At 45.7% G+C, this 12,478-nt stretch overlaps 2 protein-coding genes across 4 annotated transcripts in view; one reads left to right on the forward strand and one right to left on the reverse strand.

Moving 5' to 3' along the window:
• EIF2AK3 (eukaryotic translation initiation factor 2 alpha kinase 3) overlaps nucleotides 1-2,970 on the forward strand; it is a 41,385-nt gene extending 38,415 nt beyond the window's left edge. Inside the window, exons 16-17 of the mRNA XM_052683035.1 lie at nucleotides 592-654; nucleotides 1,731-2,970. Of these exons, the coding sequence (XP_052538995.1) occupies nucleotides 592-654; nucleotides 1,731-1,907 (240 nt within the window). The 3' untranslated portion in view covers nucleotides 1,908-2,970. The remainder of the gene's footprint in view (nucleotides 1-591; nucleotides 655-1,730) is intronic.
• Nucleotides 2,971-3,030: 60 nt separating this feature from the next.
• On the reverse strand, nucleotides 3,031-10,811 carry LOC128080656 (octopamine receptor-like). Of its 3 annotated transcripts, XM_052683041.1 has the most exons (7): nucleotides 10,762-10,811; nucleotides 9,987-10,131; nucleotides 9,049-9,227; nucleotides 7,780-7,882; nucleotides 7,394-7,679; nucleotides 5,040-5,216; nucleotides 3,031-4,445 (listed from the first exon to the last, which is right to left on the reverse strand). In XM_052683041.1, the coding sequence occupies exons 4-7, from the start codon at nucleotides 7,802-7,804 to the stop codon at nucleotides 3,767-3,769; spliced, it is 1,167 nt and encodes a 388-aa protein (XP_052539001.1). In that variant the 5' UTR covers nucleotides 7,805-7,882; nucleotides 9,049-9,227; nucleotides 9,987-10,131; nucleotides 10,762-10,811; the 3' UTR covers nucleotides 3,031-3,766. The 3 variants fall into 3 exon arrangements, with proteins under 3 accessions (XP_052539001.1, XP_052539002.1, XP_052539000.1); XM_052683042.1 differs by lacking the exons at nucleotides 7,780-7,882; nucleotides 10,762-10,811 and having other exon boundaries at nucleotides 9,987-10,624; XM_052683040.1 differs by lacking the exon at nucleotides 10,762-10,811 and having other exon boundaries at nucleotides 9,049-10,624.
• Between the last annotated feature and the right edge of the window lie 1,667 nt (nucleotides 10,812-12,478).

The raw sequence follows: 12,478 nt of genomic DNA on the forward strand, positions 1-12,478 counted from the left end.
AGCCCAGTAAATTCTAGGAGTCTGTGACCAAGGACTGAAGAATACCCGTAAGGAGAATATGAGACCTGCCACTGTCACAGGCTGTTAGTAGTTCCTCTGCGACAGTACCCTTCATTTCCAAATTAGATGTTTGAAAACAGATCACTAAATGCAGCCTGACTTGGTAGAGGAAAGCACTGTTTGCAGCAGTTTTCTGTAATAAACTCCAATTCTCATGAACTGGGGTTTGACTGTTGCCCATCACTATTAGCTGGTTAGTTCGTACTTTCAGTGCAGTAATAATGGGTTTGTTTTAACTTCAGAATTCTTGTATTTTGTGCTCCAAGTTTTGCAGTATTGTAGTTTTGGGGGGGGAACTGTCACTAGGTGGAGCCAATGTGCTCTTTATAGGAGGAGCAGTGACTGAGCTGCGTGCCTAGGGAACAAGCAACTTAACCATTAAAGTACGTTGTGATCTTAACCTCTAAAACAAAACTGAAAAATGCAGCTTTTCTTCATTGGGCTGATTTGTTTGCATAGGTTAAAAAATAAGAATAATAGTGTTAAATGGTGTTTTGGAAAAGCTTCATCTTTTTCTTAACGTTTCTGCAGACCCTGAGCGATGTTAGAAATCTGAACTTTCCAACGTTGTTCACTCAGAAATATGCACAAGAGGTAAGTATGTTTCCTGCTAATAACTGTAGCTTTTTTCTTTGCTTTCCAATTGCTTTGCAAGTAAAAAAGAAAACAAACAAACAAAAACAAACTACCAACCCCATCAGCTTTGCTATTAAGACACATTTCTCTATCCGTGATGTACTTTACTGTGTTTCAAAGTTATAATATTGTGGACATTGATACTTCTGTCACAGGGTTTATCTCCAGTAACTATACAGTGTTACTCAGCTTCCCTTTGGCACTTGATGTCATTTATGTTGCATACTTCTTGCCATGAGTTCTTGCAGCAAATCCATATTCACAAAGAGAACATGCAGAGTTGTAGACAGGTAGAAGTGGAGACAGTGTGGTAGCATGGTGTAGAATTGTGGCTGCATGGGATGTAGCTCCAGGAATTGCATCTCTCAAGTAGAAAACCATTTACTGAATTGGTCATCCTTAGAGCTATACACTTTCAGATAAGGAGGAGGTGATGTACAGAAGCCCTCCAGTAAAAAGCTGAGATGCTTTTGGGTTTTCATGGTACTTCAGACCAGTAGCTAAATGAGAGCTTCCCTGCTGGTTTTACAGCTGCCAAGTGACAGGGCCAATGGGATGTGCTGTGCTCAGTTGGAACAGGACGTTGTTTTTCACTAATAAAGATGTTGTGCTAAGTAACTGAGATAAACCTTCAGACTGTTCTCATACTTAAAGGAAAGCCATCACCATCAAAAATTACTGCATTGCTTTAAATATGGTGATTAAATGTGAAGCTCAAAATTACTCATGAATGACACTTAAAATATTTTAAAATTCTTATGATTTCAAATCTTATAAATGTTTTATAACTCCATTGAATCTTGGGCCAGTTTTGGTTTGCCAAATTGATTGTTGTCCTTGATAGTAAAAACAATTTAAGGAATAAATTACAGTGCTGTATTTTCCAACATTTAAATCGCTCCTGACTTCTGTGCCAAAGTAGTAATGCCCAGATTACTAAGGAGGCAGTTGTTTATATTGACATGAAATCAGAGCATTGAATAGGAATGAAGGTATGAATTGGTTTGAGCAGCACGTCTCGTGCTTTCTTTCAGTACATCATGGTGAAGGACATGCTCTCTCCGAGTCCCACTGAAAGACCAGAAGCAGCTGCAATCATAGAAAATCCTGTATTTGAGGACCTGGAACTCCCAGCCAAACCAGTGCTGAGGCAGAGGTCACGGACAATGAGCCTATCAGGAAACAAGCATTCAAGACAACCAAGCAAATAATTATCCTCAGGATCACTTCTTCCACTCAGCAGGTTTTCAAGGGATTGTTCATCAGAAGGATCCTATGATGCAGAATGTCTATCTTGGAAATGTTTACTGATGCTTTCTTTTGCCATAGCCAATGTTTAAGATGTTGGATGGATTTTTGTTTACTTTGACAGCCAACAAAAGCCACACTTTCCACATTCCATTTTTTTATCTGAACTCTCCTTGGCAGGTGGGTTCAGCGACTGTGCTTACCAATGTTGTGCTCCTTTATCTCTTTCTGGGGGGTTGGGATTGCTGGAAGATTTTTTTTTATACCCTTTTTTTTTTCCTGAAGCTTGTATATGTCTGCTTGCTGGGTAAGTGAGAGACCTGTAACGTGTAAATAGAATTAAAATACTGTATTTTTATAGAGCAAATTACAGTCTCTAAGCCTAGTGAGTGTAGATCTGAATCACTTGCTCTTCGGTGAAATGAAGATGATTTGGGAAAAGAAAAACAGAAGAAAAACCACAAAATGATGACTCCATTTTTTGTCTCTGGTAGGTAAACTGGGAATCTGCACTATTTTTAAAGCAAAAAAATTACCACAGCTGTACATACTGTCACTCTTCATAGCCAATCTTTACAGGAAAGTTTTTCATATTTCTACACTGTAGTAGATCTTAGGGAATGCATTTTATACAGATAAACCTGTAGGGAAGGGAAAGGAGCTTTTTGCTATTAAAAGAGGGCTTATAGACAACGGGTGGAAGAGCCATAATAAAAATTATGTACAAAAATGTTGTGATTCTGACAATTTAAACCTAATGAAGTCATACGTGTCGTATGTAATCTTGTAGATTTGTACTTTAAAAAGAAAAATCAACTGGTAGGCATTTGTGTAATCTGCTAATTTAACTGCCTAATGCCGTGCTTTTATTTCTCATTGTAAATATGTTAATTTTTATTTATAAAATACAGAATCAATCCATTTGGGTTGGTGGTGTACAGAATGCACTCGCTATAATCGCTGAGCGCATTAATTATTGTGACTTATTTAAAGTCTAAATGATTTAATAAACTTTTTTATTTAAAACAGTAGTAGTGGCTTCTGTTCAAAACCTGCAGCTGTGTGCTGCAGGTGGCAGTCTCATGCAGCTGGAACTGGCAGCTAGTCTGTATCTGTAACTGGTTTACTTTCTGGTCCTGTACTTGCCCAATGCTGCAAGGAAACGAGATACAGACAGAGCAGGAAGCAAGGCATGAGGTATCTCAGCATTTTTACAAGTGTGTGCTCCATCAGTGCTGTATAGCTCAGCTCATGGCAGAGCTGCACAGACTTCACAGTGCATTACAGGGAAGTAACTTTGCTGGTGTTGGGCACCTGTAAGCTGCAGCTCAGAGTGCAGCTGAGCCCCGTGCTGCCTTTATTGAACACCAACTTTGCTCTTTAACCACATCCTTCCCATCACCTCCCCTTTGCAGAATGACACAGGTGCACTACTAAAACTGGTTAAATTTATAATGTAAAGTGCAAGAGCTATAATTGCTGGATCAGAGAGATTGTTTCAACTTAAGCTGTAGGAAGTGACCACGATGTATACAGAGGAAGTCAAGTTGATGTTATACCGAAATATTTCTCTAGCATGAAGATTGAATTTGTCTTAGGAAGTACGCATTTTAAAAAATAATTACCCAGGAAGGAATTTGCTCCATTTGCTGTAGCCAACTGGTTCTTGTTCATAGAACTGTGGTATAATTGCATTTTAACCATATGCCCCCAGCTGTCACATTCCAGTCCCTTCTTCCCCTGTTTTCAAGACACTTATTCTTACATTAGGACACGCTCTTGAATGTTCTGTACCACCTCCTCCAGTAACTGGTTCTGGACTCTACTGCTTGGGCTTGCCCTGCTGGGCATCACTGGGCACTGGCACTGTAATGCTGTAGTCCAAGTCTGGAGCAGTCTTGGTGAAGGTGGCTATGGAAACCATGTCTTCTCCAATGTCCACCTGAGACCTGTGCCTGCAGATGAGCAGCTTCCTCAGTGCCCGCTGGAAGTCCCTGTTGAGGAAAGCATAGAGCACGGGGTTGATAGTGGAATTGCAGTACCCCAACCAAGTGATGATCTTGAAGGTTTCAACCAGGACTGTGCTTGCGGAGTTGCTGCCCCTGGCAGCAAGCCACACGTTCAGGACAAAGTATGGCAGCCAACACAGCACAAAGACAGAAATGATGATGCTGATGGTCCGTGTGGCCTTGTTCTCCAGCTGCAGGTGGTTCTGCCGCTTGCTGTTAGGGTGGTAGTGGATGTCCAGGGTCTGAGACACGACACGAGTGGCCTTGAGCCGGGAAGCTCGATAGATGAAGAAGTACATACTGCACATGACCATGAAGGGGACGAAAAACGCAAGAGCAGATGCTACGATGGCAAAAATCCAGTTGGTGACGAAGATGCATTCCGTGCCTGCATCAAAATCCACCCCGGGGATCTCATTCCAGCCCTTCATGACGGGAAGGAAGGAAATAAGGGAGGAGTATACCCAGACTGTGCAGGTCATCACAACGCATCTGCCAAAGGAAAGAGATGGGGAGAGGAGAGATGGTCTGAGTTACTTTGAGCTGAGAACATCCAGTACAATTCAATCCCCATGGTAACATTTGTGGGATATCACTGTTCAGTAGTCCCAGAGGGCTTTGAGAAGCCACCGAGCACAGAAAAAGCTGGAGTACAATAAGTCTATACGTGAACAGCTCTAATAACTGAGCACTAGGATCTGTGGCTTGCAGAATTGGGGTCAGTGTAAGAGGTGCTCTGAGCCAGGTGGGAGAAAAAAAAAACAAAACAAGAAGAAAGGCTTTACAAAGGATTTTTATTAACATTTAAAGTAACAGCAGGCAGATTTTTCTGATTGGTTTCAGTATTAGCTTCCAGCCATTACTCTCAGACAACCTTCTCCACCCTGCAGTCCTCACTTCAGTGTTTCACATGAAACCTTGACAGGAGGAGCACTCTGCAAAACTTCAAATGGAGCGAAGTTTCTTTTCTCACACAGTTCTGATTTGGAGCAGAAAATGCCAACAGCTTATTTGGGCCCTGCTTGCTACAGGCTGTGGCCAAGCAAAAATTTGGAGAGAGCTGGAATGAGGAGCAACTGCACTCACCTGCCACGGGACATCCTTCTGGAATAGTGAGATGGGGTCACCACAGAGCAGTATCTGTCCAAGCTGATAAAGCACAGAGTGACAATGGAAGCAGTGCAGAACATGACATCAAAGGAGATCCAGACCTTGCAGAACAGCTTCCCGAATAACCACATCCCCGTCACCTCGTAAATGATGCTGCAAGAGAAATGGGTAGAAAACAAAGCTGGAAAGGCTGATTTAACGTATTTCAGGATTGCACTGAAATAATGTTTTTCACACGGAGGTGCTCAAGAGCAGTGCACAGCAAAGTTAAGGTCAGTTACACACCAGAGATTAGCCCTCCAAGAGCAATCCAAGGCATCAACCCATGCATAGAACGAGGTTGAAGAAGATCAAGCCCATCCTCCCTGCTTGTGTTGTAAGAAGTGCTCTGTTCCCAGAGTTCTTGCATTTACGTCTGCACGGCTTTGTTCATCGCCGCTTTTTCCAGTGCCCTTTGAAGCACTGACCTTTATCAATCCTCCTCGGTTCCTAAGGTGTGGAAGGTGCCCACTTTTCAATTCTTGGGTTAAAAGAGTAGAGGCTAGGAGGAAGCCTATGCAGCTTGTACCTTATATAGCCCAGAAACGCCTCAACCAAGGGAACACACCAGCAAAAAGCAGGCATTATGCCAAAATCATTCCCAGCAAAGTCAGAGGGGCCTATAAGAAGTGAGCAGCGATGGAAGGAACATATGGCAGCTGTAGGAAAGCTGATGCGTGTTCCTATAGCATTCAGCTAGATGCAGTTTGCTTCCCTTTTCTGTAGCTCCTGGAGTGCTGCTGAAACAACCATTGTGTGGATTTGATGTGGAGAGCTGAGTAACAATCTGTTCCTGCAGAGCTTTAATTATCCTCTAACTTCACAGCTTTACGGTCAAATACAGTGGAAGCAGAGCAACAGCACTGCAGTGCCCTTAGGTGGGCTCTTAGGTTGGCAGAAACAGCCAACATGATGTCAGGAGCCAGGAATCAACGCCTGCTCTGCATTTAATTAGCAGCAGTTCATTAAAACTACTGGGAAAGGTTGTTTCAAAGCACGATAACTGCTCTGAGTGCATTAGCAGAGCACAGTGCTGTTGAAGGGCTCCAGCTCTTTTCCTTCCCTTTGACATGTGCTGCCATGCCCGCTGAGGAGCAAACTGCAATTTGGAAAAGCTATGTGGATGTGCAGCTGAGAACCGTCAGCAAAATGAATCTCCTGGTGAGGTCTCTGCCTCATTCCCCGTGTCTTCAATGGGGTACGAGCAGGGTAGGTCATCCTAAGCTGTAACCAAGTCCCTGGGGTAAGAGACTGCAGCTCCAAGAGCACTGAATGCAGTGCAGCCACCTGCCGTACACAGACTTATGGCCACTCTGCAGCATGAGACAGCAGAGCCCACAAGTTGCCTTGGTTTCATAGAACCATAGGATCTTCCAGGTTGGGAAAGATCTTTGAGATTACCAAGTCCCAGCACCAAACCATGTCCCTCAAGCCATATCCACACATCTTTAATACCTCCAGGGATGGGACTCCACCACTTCCTTCATTAAATATAGGGTGAGCATAAATTACCCTACTTCTACTCAAGCAAAATCCTTACTTTTGTACAGAGTGAGGAGGAGATGGCCTTTGTTTTGATAACAGTGACAGTTATCAATTTGCAATGGTAATATGTCTAAAACAATTCCCCAGACTCAGTGAATCACATTTGATTTCCCACTGAACACTACAGCATTTCTTGTCTATTGATGTAAGCAAATGATCTGTCTTGAAAGGTCACCAACCTTCCCAACAAACCCCACTCAGCATTGGCTGAGCCAGAAGGAACAATGAAAACTCAGTGTTTTGCCATGAATATGAAGAACAATACCATTGCGATAGCCTAGCAAGTCCACTGATCTGAAATCGTTTTCTTACACAAGTAAAGATGTAAGGGTTATTTTTATTTCTCCCTCCCACTACCAGAAGATAAAACAGGAGGTTAAAGCGGTATAAAACCAACTGCACATAATTTCACTGTGCTGATTTCAACAGACTGGCAGAGATGAGGGGAAAATATCCTCCATGATTTGCTCTACCTTTGAAACATTAGTGGCCCCCACGCAGTCATTGCAGTTAATGATGACACACCAGGGGCTGTCCCCACCTCTCATCCTCCAAATGCTGCCAAAACATTCAGCAACATTCAGACTGGCTCCATCACCCTGGAGCCCTTCCATAGCCAGCAAGAGAAAAAACTCTCCATTCATGACAAAAGAAACCTCACCAACAGGTTTGGGTCAGGAAACTGAGGCACAGAAACATCTGTAATCACTGACCCAGCATTCAGATCTTGGGTGAGCTCTTCTTACCTGAACGGCATGACAAGGCAAGCCACAAGGAAGTCTGCCATGGCCAAAGACATGATAAACATGTAGGTGACAGTCCGCAGCCTCTTTTCCACCACTGGGCAAATAAAGACTACTGTATTTCCCAGGAGTGTGACCAAGTCAATGAGGGTCAGTACGAGCCCGATGGCCACCTCCTGGAGGCCGATCCCTGCCCATCTGCCAGCTCCTTTCACAAAGGATGACGTAGAAGACGAATTAGAGAGCCACGACTCATTTTTGTCCATCAGCATCTTCCCACCGTTAAGAGCTGAAAGAGAAAAAGGGGGAAATATTAACACTTCAAAGCACGGTGAAAGGAAGTACAGAAAACATTTATGTTCTGCTGGCTTCAAGGAAAATCCACACACCCTGCTGTGCCTCTGCCATCACCATCCCATGGTCATCAGCTCAGAAGTGTCTGGTACAACGTGCTGTGCTGGCTGAAGTTCTCCTTGGCAATTAAAACCTCTCCTGTGAAGGACAAACGAAGAGTGCTGAGAAGAGAGGGAACTCAAGCAAACAACTGTAAGCCAAATTAAAGCAGCTCTGCTAAGTCCCACTTAGCAAGAAGCCGTAGCCTCAAAATACATCCTTGGGATCACCTCATGCTATCCACAGACCAGGTGAGATTGCTAACCCAGGCTGGGTGCTTTCATAATCCATAGTTTATACATAGCCTGGATTGTCCTGTTTGTTTTTGAGGCTCTGAAGGTATGATTTTTCTCCCACAGGTAGAGAACAGTAGGCAGCTCCATCCCATGCTCCGAATTGCAGCCAGAGCTGCCAGTAATCTTTATGGCAAGCAACTAATTTAGGGCCTTGGGTGCAGCAGATGTGTGTCCCCTTCTGAGCACAGCAGGGATGCTCCCAGCTCCTCACTGGGTCAGGATAAATGTCCCCATGACCCAATATGCCAGTGATGGGCCCTTTAATGTCTGTCACACTCCCCAGCACCCTCATAACCGCTTGGTCAGCATGAAGAGCCCTCAACAACTTGCTTATTCCTCATACAGAAGCAATTTCAGGCTCCTGGACACCCCTGCAGCTCCTCTAACACTGTGATAAACAGAACCTGCAAACAATTTCCAAGAAGTAAAAGTACTGTGGATTTATATAATGACATAATGATGTTCCCCGTTTTGTCTCTGATCCCTCCTCGCTGCAATTCCTAATGCTGTTTGCTGCTTTTGATTGGCACTTAGCACTAAGATGACCTGCTCATGATCTAAAGATCTCCTTCCTCAGCTCAGAGCCCACTGCTGCACACACAAAGGTAGGAAGCAATCAGGTTCCTTCCCTTGCATCATCACTGATGTCTGCCACTTCACAGCTAAATTTCTCCTTCCGTTTAATGCTCTGTCACTGAGCCTCATAAAAGCTTCTCTGCAATTTTTTGGGTCAGGCCTCACAGCATTAAGATGGGCTCTCAAGACACAGAAAACTCAGATTTCACTCAATTTCAAGTTTTTCTCCTGTTTTTCCTTTGCACCTGAATAATTATAGATGGGAGCGCTGTGTTTGCTGCCCGAGGTGTTTAGATGTGACACTGAAACACGGGCTTAGCAGTCACATCTGCCCATCACATGTGCCCACGTGATTCTTTGGTAAGCATCTGTACAAAGCAGATCATTACTTACACACAGCTGCTCTGGTGATGATCCGTGAGCACGTGCTGCATTCAAACTTCAAGGAGAAGTCTGTCTTTGCAGTCTCTCTATGATGCTCGAGTACCACCTTAGTTACTGGTACAGGCTGGCTTAGAAGGTCTTTCCTAGTGAGAATTCTAACAGCAAGCTGCTTATAATGCAGGATACATCTAGAAGGACACAACAGTGCTCAAACAGAGGTGACAAACATATCCACATTCACAAAGCATCGAAGAAACACGTGTATTATTGTTTGGTTATGACACAAAGACACACTGAGCAGCTGGAAATCAGGCGCTCCTAATCTGGCCTTCTATGCCATTTCTCCAGCAAGAAATACTCAGCAAAAAGAAGGTTGTTGGATGATTGAAACCCCAGAGCTGGGTCAGGGTGCAGACAACAGGGTCCTGCTGCTCCTGGCTGCATTTCAAGCATCCTCACATAGAGTCTGGAATTGCGTCTGCACACTGTGTTACACAGATTAGCCAACAACTTCTTTCTTACTTGCTAAGAAATGCTTCTCCTGAGTCACCTGGAGCCTTGTTAACACAGAAAAGCAGTAATCTTAAAACTTCTGGGACAAAACAGGATGGGCCATCCTTCCAAGAGATGTACTTTGCTGCCAAACCCTGCTAACCAAGGAAAAGCACAGGACAACATGCAGCTATGCCTCCCCACTGTGCTCCCACCTGTAAAGCAGTGAACCACAGAATATCCTGAGTTGGAAGGGACCCACAAAGCTTTTCAGGTATGTAAAGCATGCCTAAAAGACAGCTGCACCAGCAAGCACTGCCCAGCACTACTCTCTCCTTTTCCATCTGCAGAGTAGCATTTTTAGTACGAAAGATGATTTCTTCCCACCCCCAAATCAGCGCAGAATAACTCTAGGGCAGGTCTGGAAATACACCAGCAGCAAGCACGATCCTTACCTTCAAACCTGACCACGGCCACAGCTGGGTGAAGCATCAGAGCAGCATGGGATGCAGCATGCAGGACAACACAGTCCATTCCCACTCGGTGCTTGGAGTTGGGCTGCATGCGAGCATCGTCTGCTCCACCACCGTGCATCAAACCCTGCAGAAGTGAGTCTGCTGCTCCTCTCCGAAGAGCTGGCAGGAAACAGTAAAACTCAGGGCAAACTTAAACCTGCAGTGTGAGGGCCAGAGAGCCCACAGGTGTCAGGGGTGCAAAACCCCAAAAGCCAAGGTGTGAACCTCAACCTGCAGGGATGCGAGCTCACAACCCCAGGGCTGCAAAACAGCAACCGCTGGGGCTACAGATCTTCAAGATGTTGGGTTCAGACCCCCCAACCCCGGGGATGCCAGCACCCAAGATGCAAACCCACAGCCCCCGGGATGCAAAACCCCGTGTGGGGGTGCAAAACCCCAACCGTGGGGGCTGCAGATCCCCATCCCTGCGGCTGCCTGCACCCGAGATGCAAACCCGCAGCCCCCGGGATGCAAAACCCCGTGATGCGAGAGTTCAAAACGCCATCCCCCGGGATTCAAAACCCCATATCCTGGGGGGTGTGGAATCCCCACGGGCGAGCTGCGCATCCCTGCGAGTACAAAGCCCCCACCCCGGAGCACGCAAAGCCCCAACCCGCGTAGAAAACCCCCAGCGGCGAGAGCTCGGGGAGGCACAGCCAGCATTCCCGGCTCAGTGCCGGGGGTCTCCCGTTGCCCCCAGCCGGGCTGCACTTACCGGCAGCAGGCGGTGCCCCGGCCCCAATCCCCCGGGAGACCTCGGCCGCCCCGCCCCGCCCCGCCTCCCAGAGCCTCCACCCCTCGGGTCCCTCGTCTGCAAAACGAATGGTTTGGTTTGGTTTTGGTTTGGCTTTTTTATTTTTTTTATTTTTATTTTTTTTTTTTTGGATGAGGGAGTCTGGAGTGTTTTACCTCGGGTTTGTTGCTTCAGAAATAGCAGATCAGCCTCTGAAGGTAATGAAGTCTGCTTTAAGTGGTGCTTTTCAACTCCAGTGATGAAATTAAACAGGAAAAGGAAAGGGAAAAAAATTGATATCACAACTATCTATCTATCTATCTATCTATCTATCTATCTATCTATCTATCTGCCTACCTACCTCCCTCCCTCCCTCCCTCCCTCCTCTTTAGGGAGCTGCTGGGGAGGGTCCAGAAGAGGGCCATGAAGATGATCAGAGGGCTGGAGAACACAGATGAAGACAGGCTGAGGGAGCTGGGCTTGTTCAGCCTGGAGAAAAGAAGGCTGTGGGGTGACCTCATTGCAGCCTTTCAGTACCTAAAGAGAGCCTATAAATAGGAGGGGAGCCGACTGAAAGGGTAGGCAACAGCAGGACAAGGGGAAATGGCTTGAAGTTGAGAGAGGGAAGATTTAGGTTCGATGTCAGCGGGAAGTTCTTCACTATGAGAGTGATGAGGTGCTGGAACAGCTGCCCAGAGGTGCTGTGGATGCCCCATCCCTGGAGGTGTTCTAGGCCAGGTTGGATGGGGCCCTGGGCAGCCTGGTCTAGCATTAAATGGGGAGGTTGGTGGCCCTGTATGTGGCAGGGGGTTGGAGATTCATGATCCTTGAGGTCCCTTCCAACCAGGGCCAGTCCGTGATTCTGTGATTCTATGATTATAGATTCTATCTACATTGTAAGTAACATGGGACTGGATAAATAGGCCCTGAGGAATGTCAGATGTGTTTTATTTTCTCTTTGTCTTTTCAGGAGGAAACTCATGTGAAGGCCCCTTGTTCAGCATTGTTTATGCAGGGCAACTGCATGAAGACTAGAAGGAAGAAGTGAGCATTTGCCTTCCTCTCTATCTTGATTCAGCCAGGTGTGAAGCTCTGCAGTCATCTCAGTGCTCAGCACTGCTGCTCTGCTCCCTTCTCCAAAGGCTGTGGAGGGGATACACGCTCCTCATTTTGCCTGTCCCGGTTGTCTAAGTTACATACTTGAAGTAAAGAGCATGGAATGACATTTAGCCCTCTATCACTGCTGAAAAATCAGGATCCTCCCAAAATATAACCTGTGAAATCCATGGGAATTGCTGGAGCCTAGAACAGAGTTCGTCAGGCATTTATTGTCGCAGCAATCATTGAAGGCAGAGAGAAGATTTATACAGATGTGGAATTACAGACAGAATAGAAGAAAATAGCAGCAAGTGTTTGTTAGCACTGGGGTGTTTTTATGAATGCCCAACATTTTTCATCCTATGGGGCAATTTTCATAGAATCATAGAATCACAGAATGGCCTGGGTTGAAAAGGCCCACAATGCTCATCCAGTTCCAACCCCCTGCTATGTGCAGGGTCACCAACCAGCAGACCAGGCTGCCCAGAGCCACATCCAGCCTGGCCTTGGATGCCTCCAGGGATGGGGCATCCACAGCCTCCTTGGGCAACCTGTCCCAGTGCATCACCAGCCTCTGTGTGAAAACATTCTCCTAATATCT

The sequence above is a fragment of the Tympanuchus pallidicinctus genome, unplaced genomic scaffold (assembly GCF_026119805.1).
Source record: "Tympanuchus pallidicinctus isolate F22 unplaced genomic scaffold, pur_lepc_1.0 scaffold2, whole genome shotgun sequence".
In the NCBI taxonomy this organism is placed as follows: domain Eukaryota; kingdom Metazoa; phylum Chordata; class Aves; order Galliformes; family Phasianidae; genus Tympanuchus; species Tympanuchus pallidicinctus.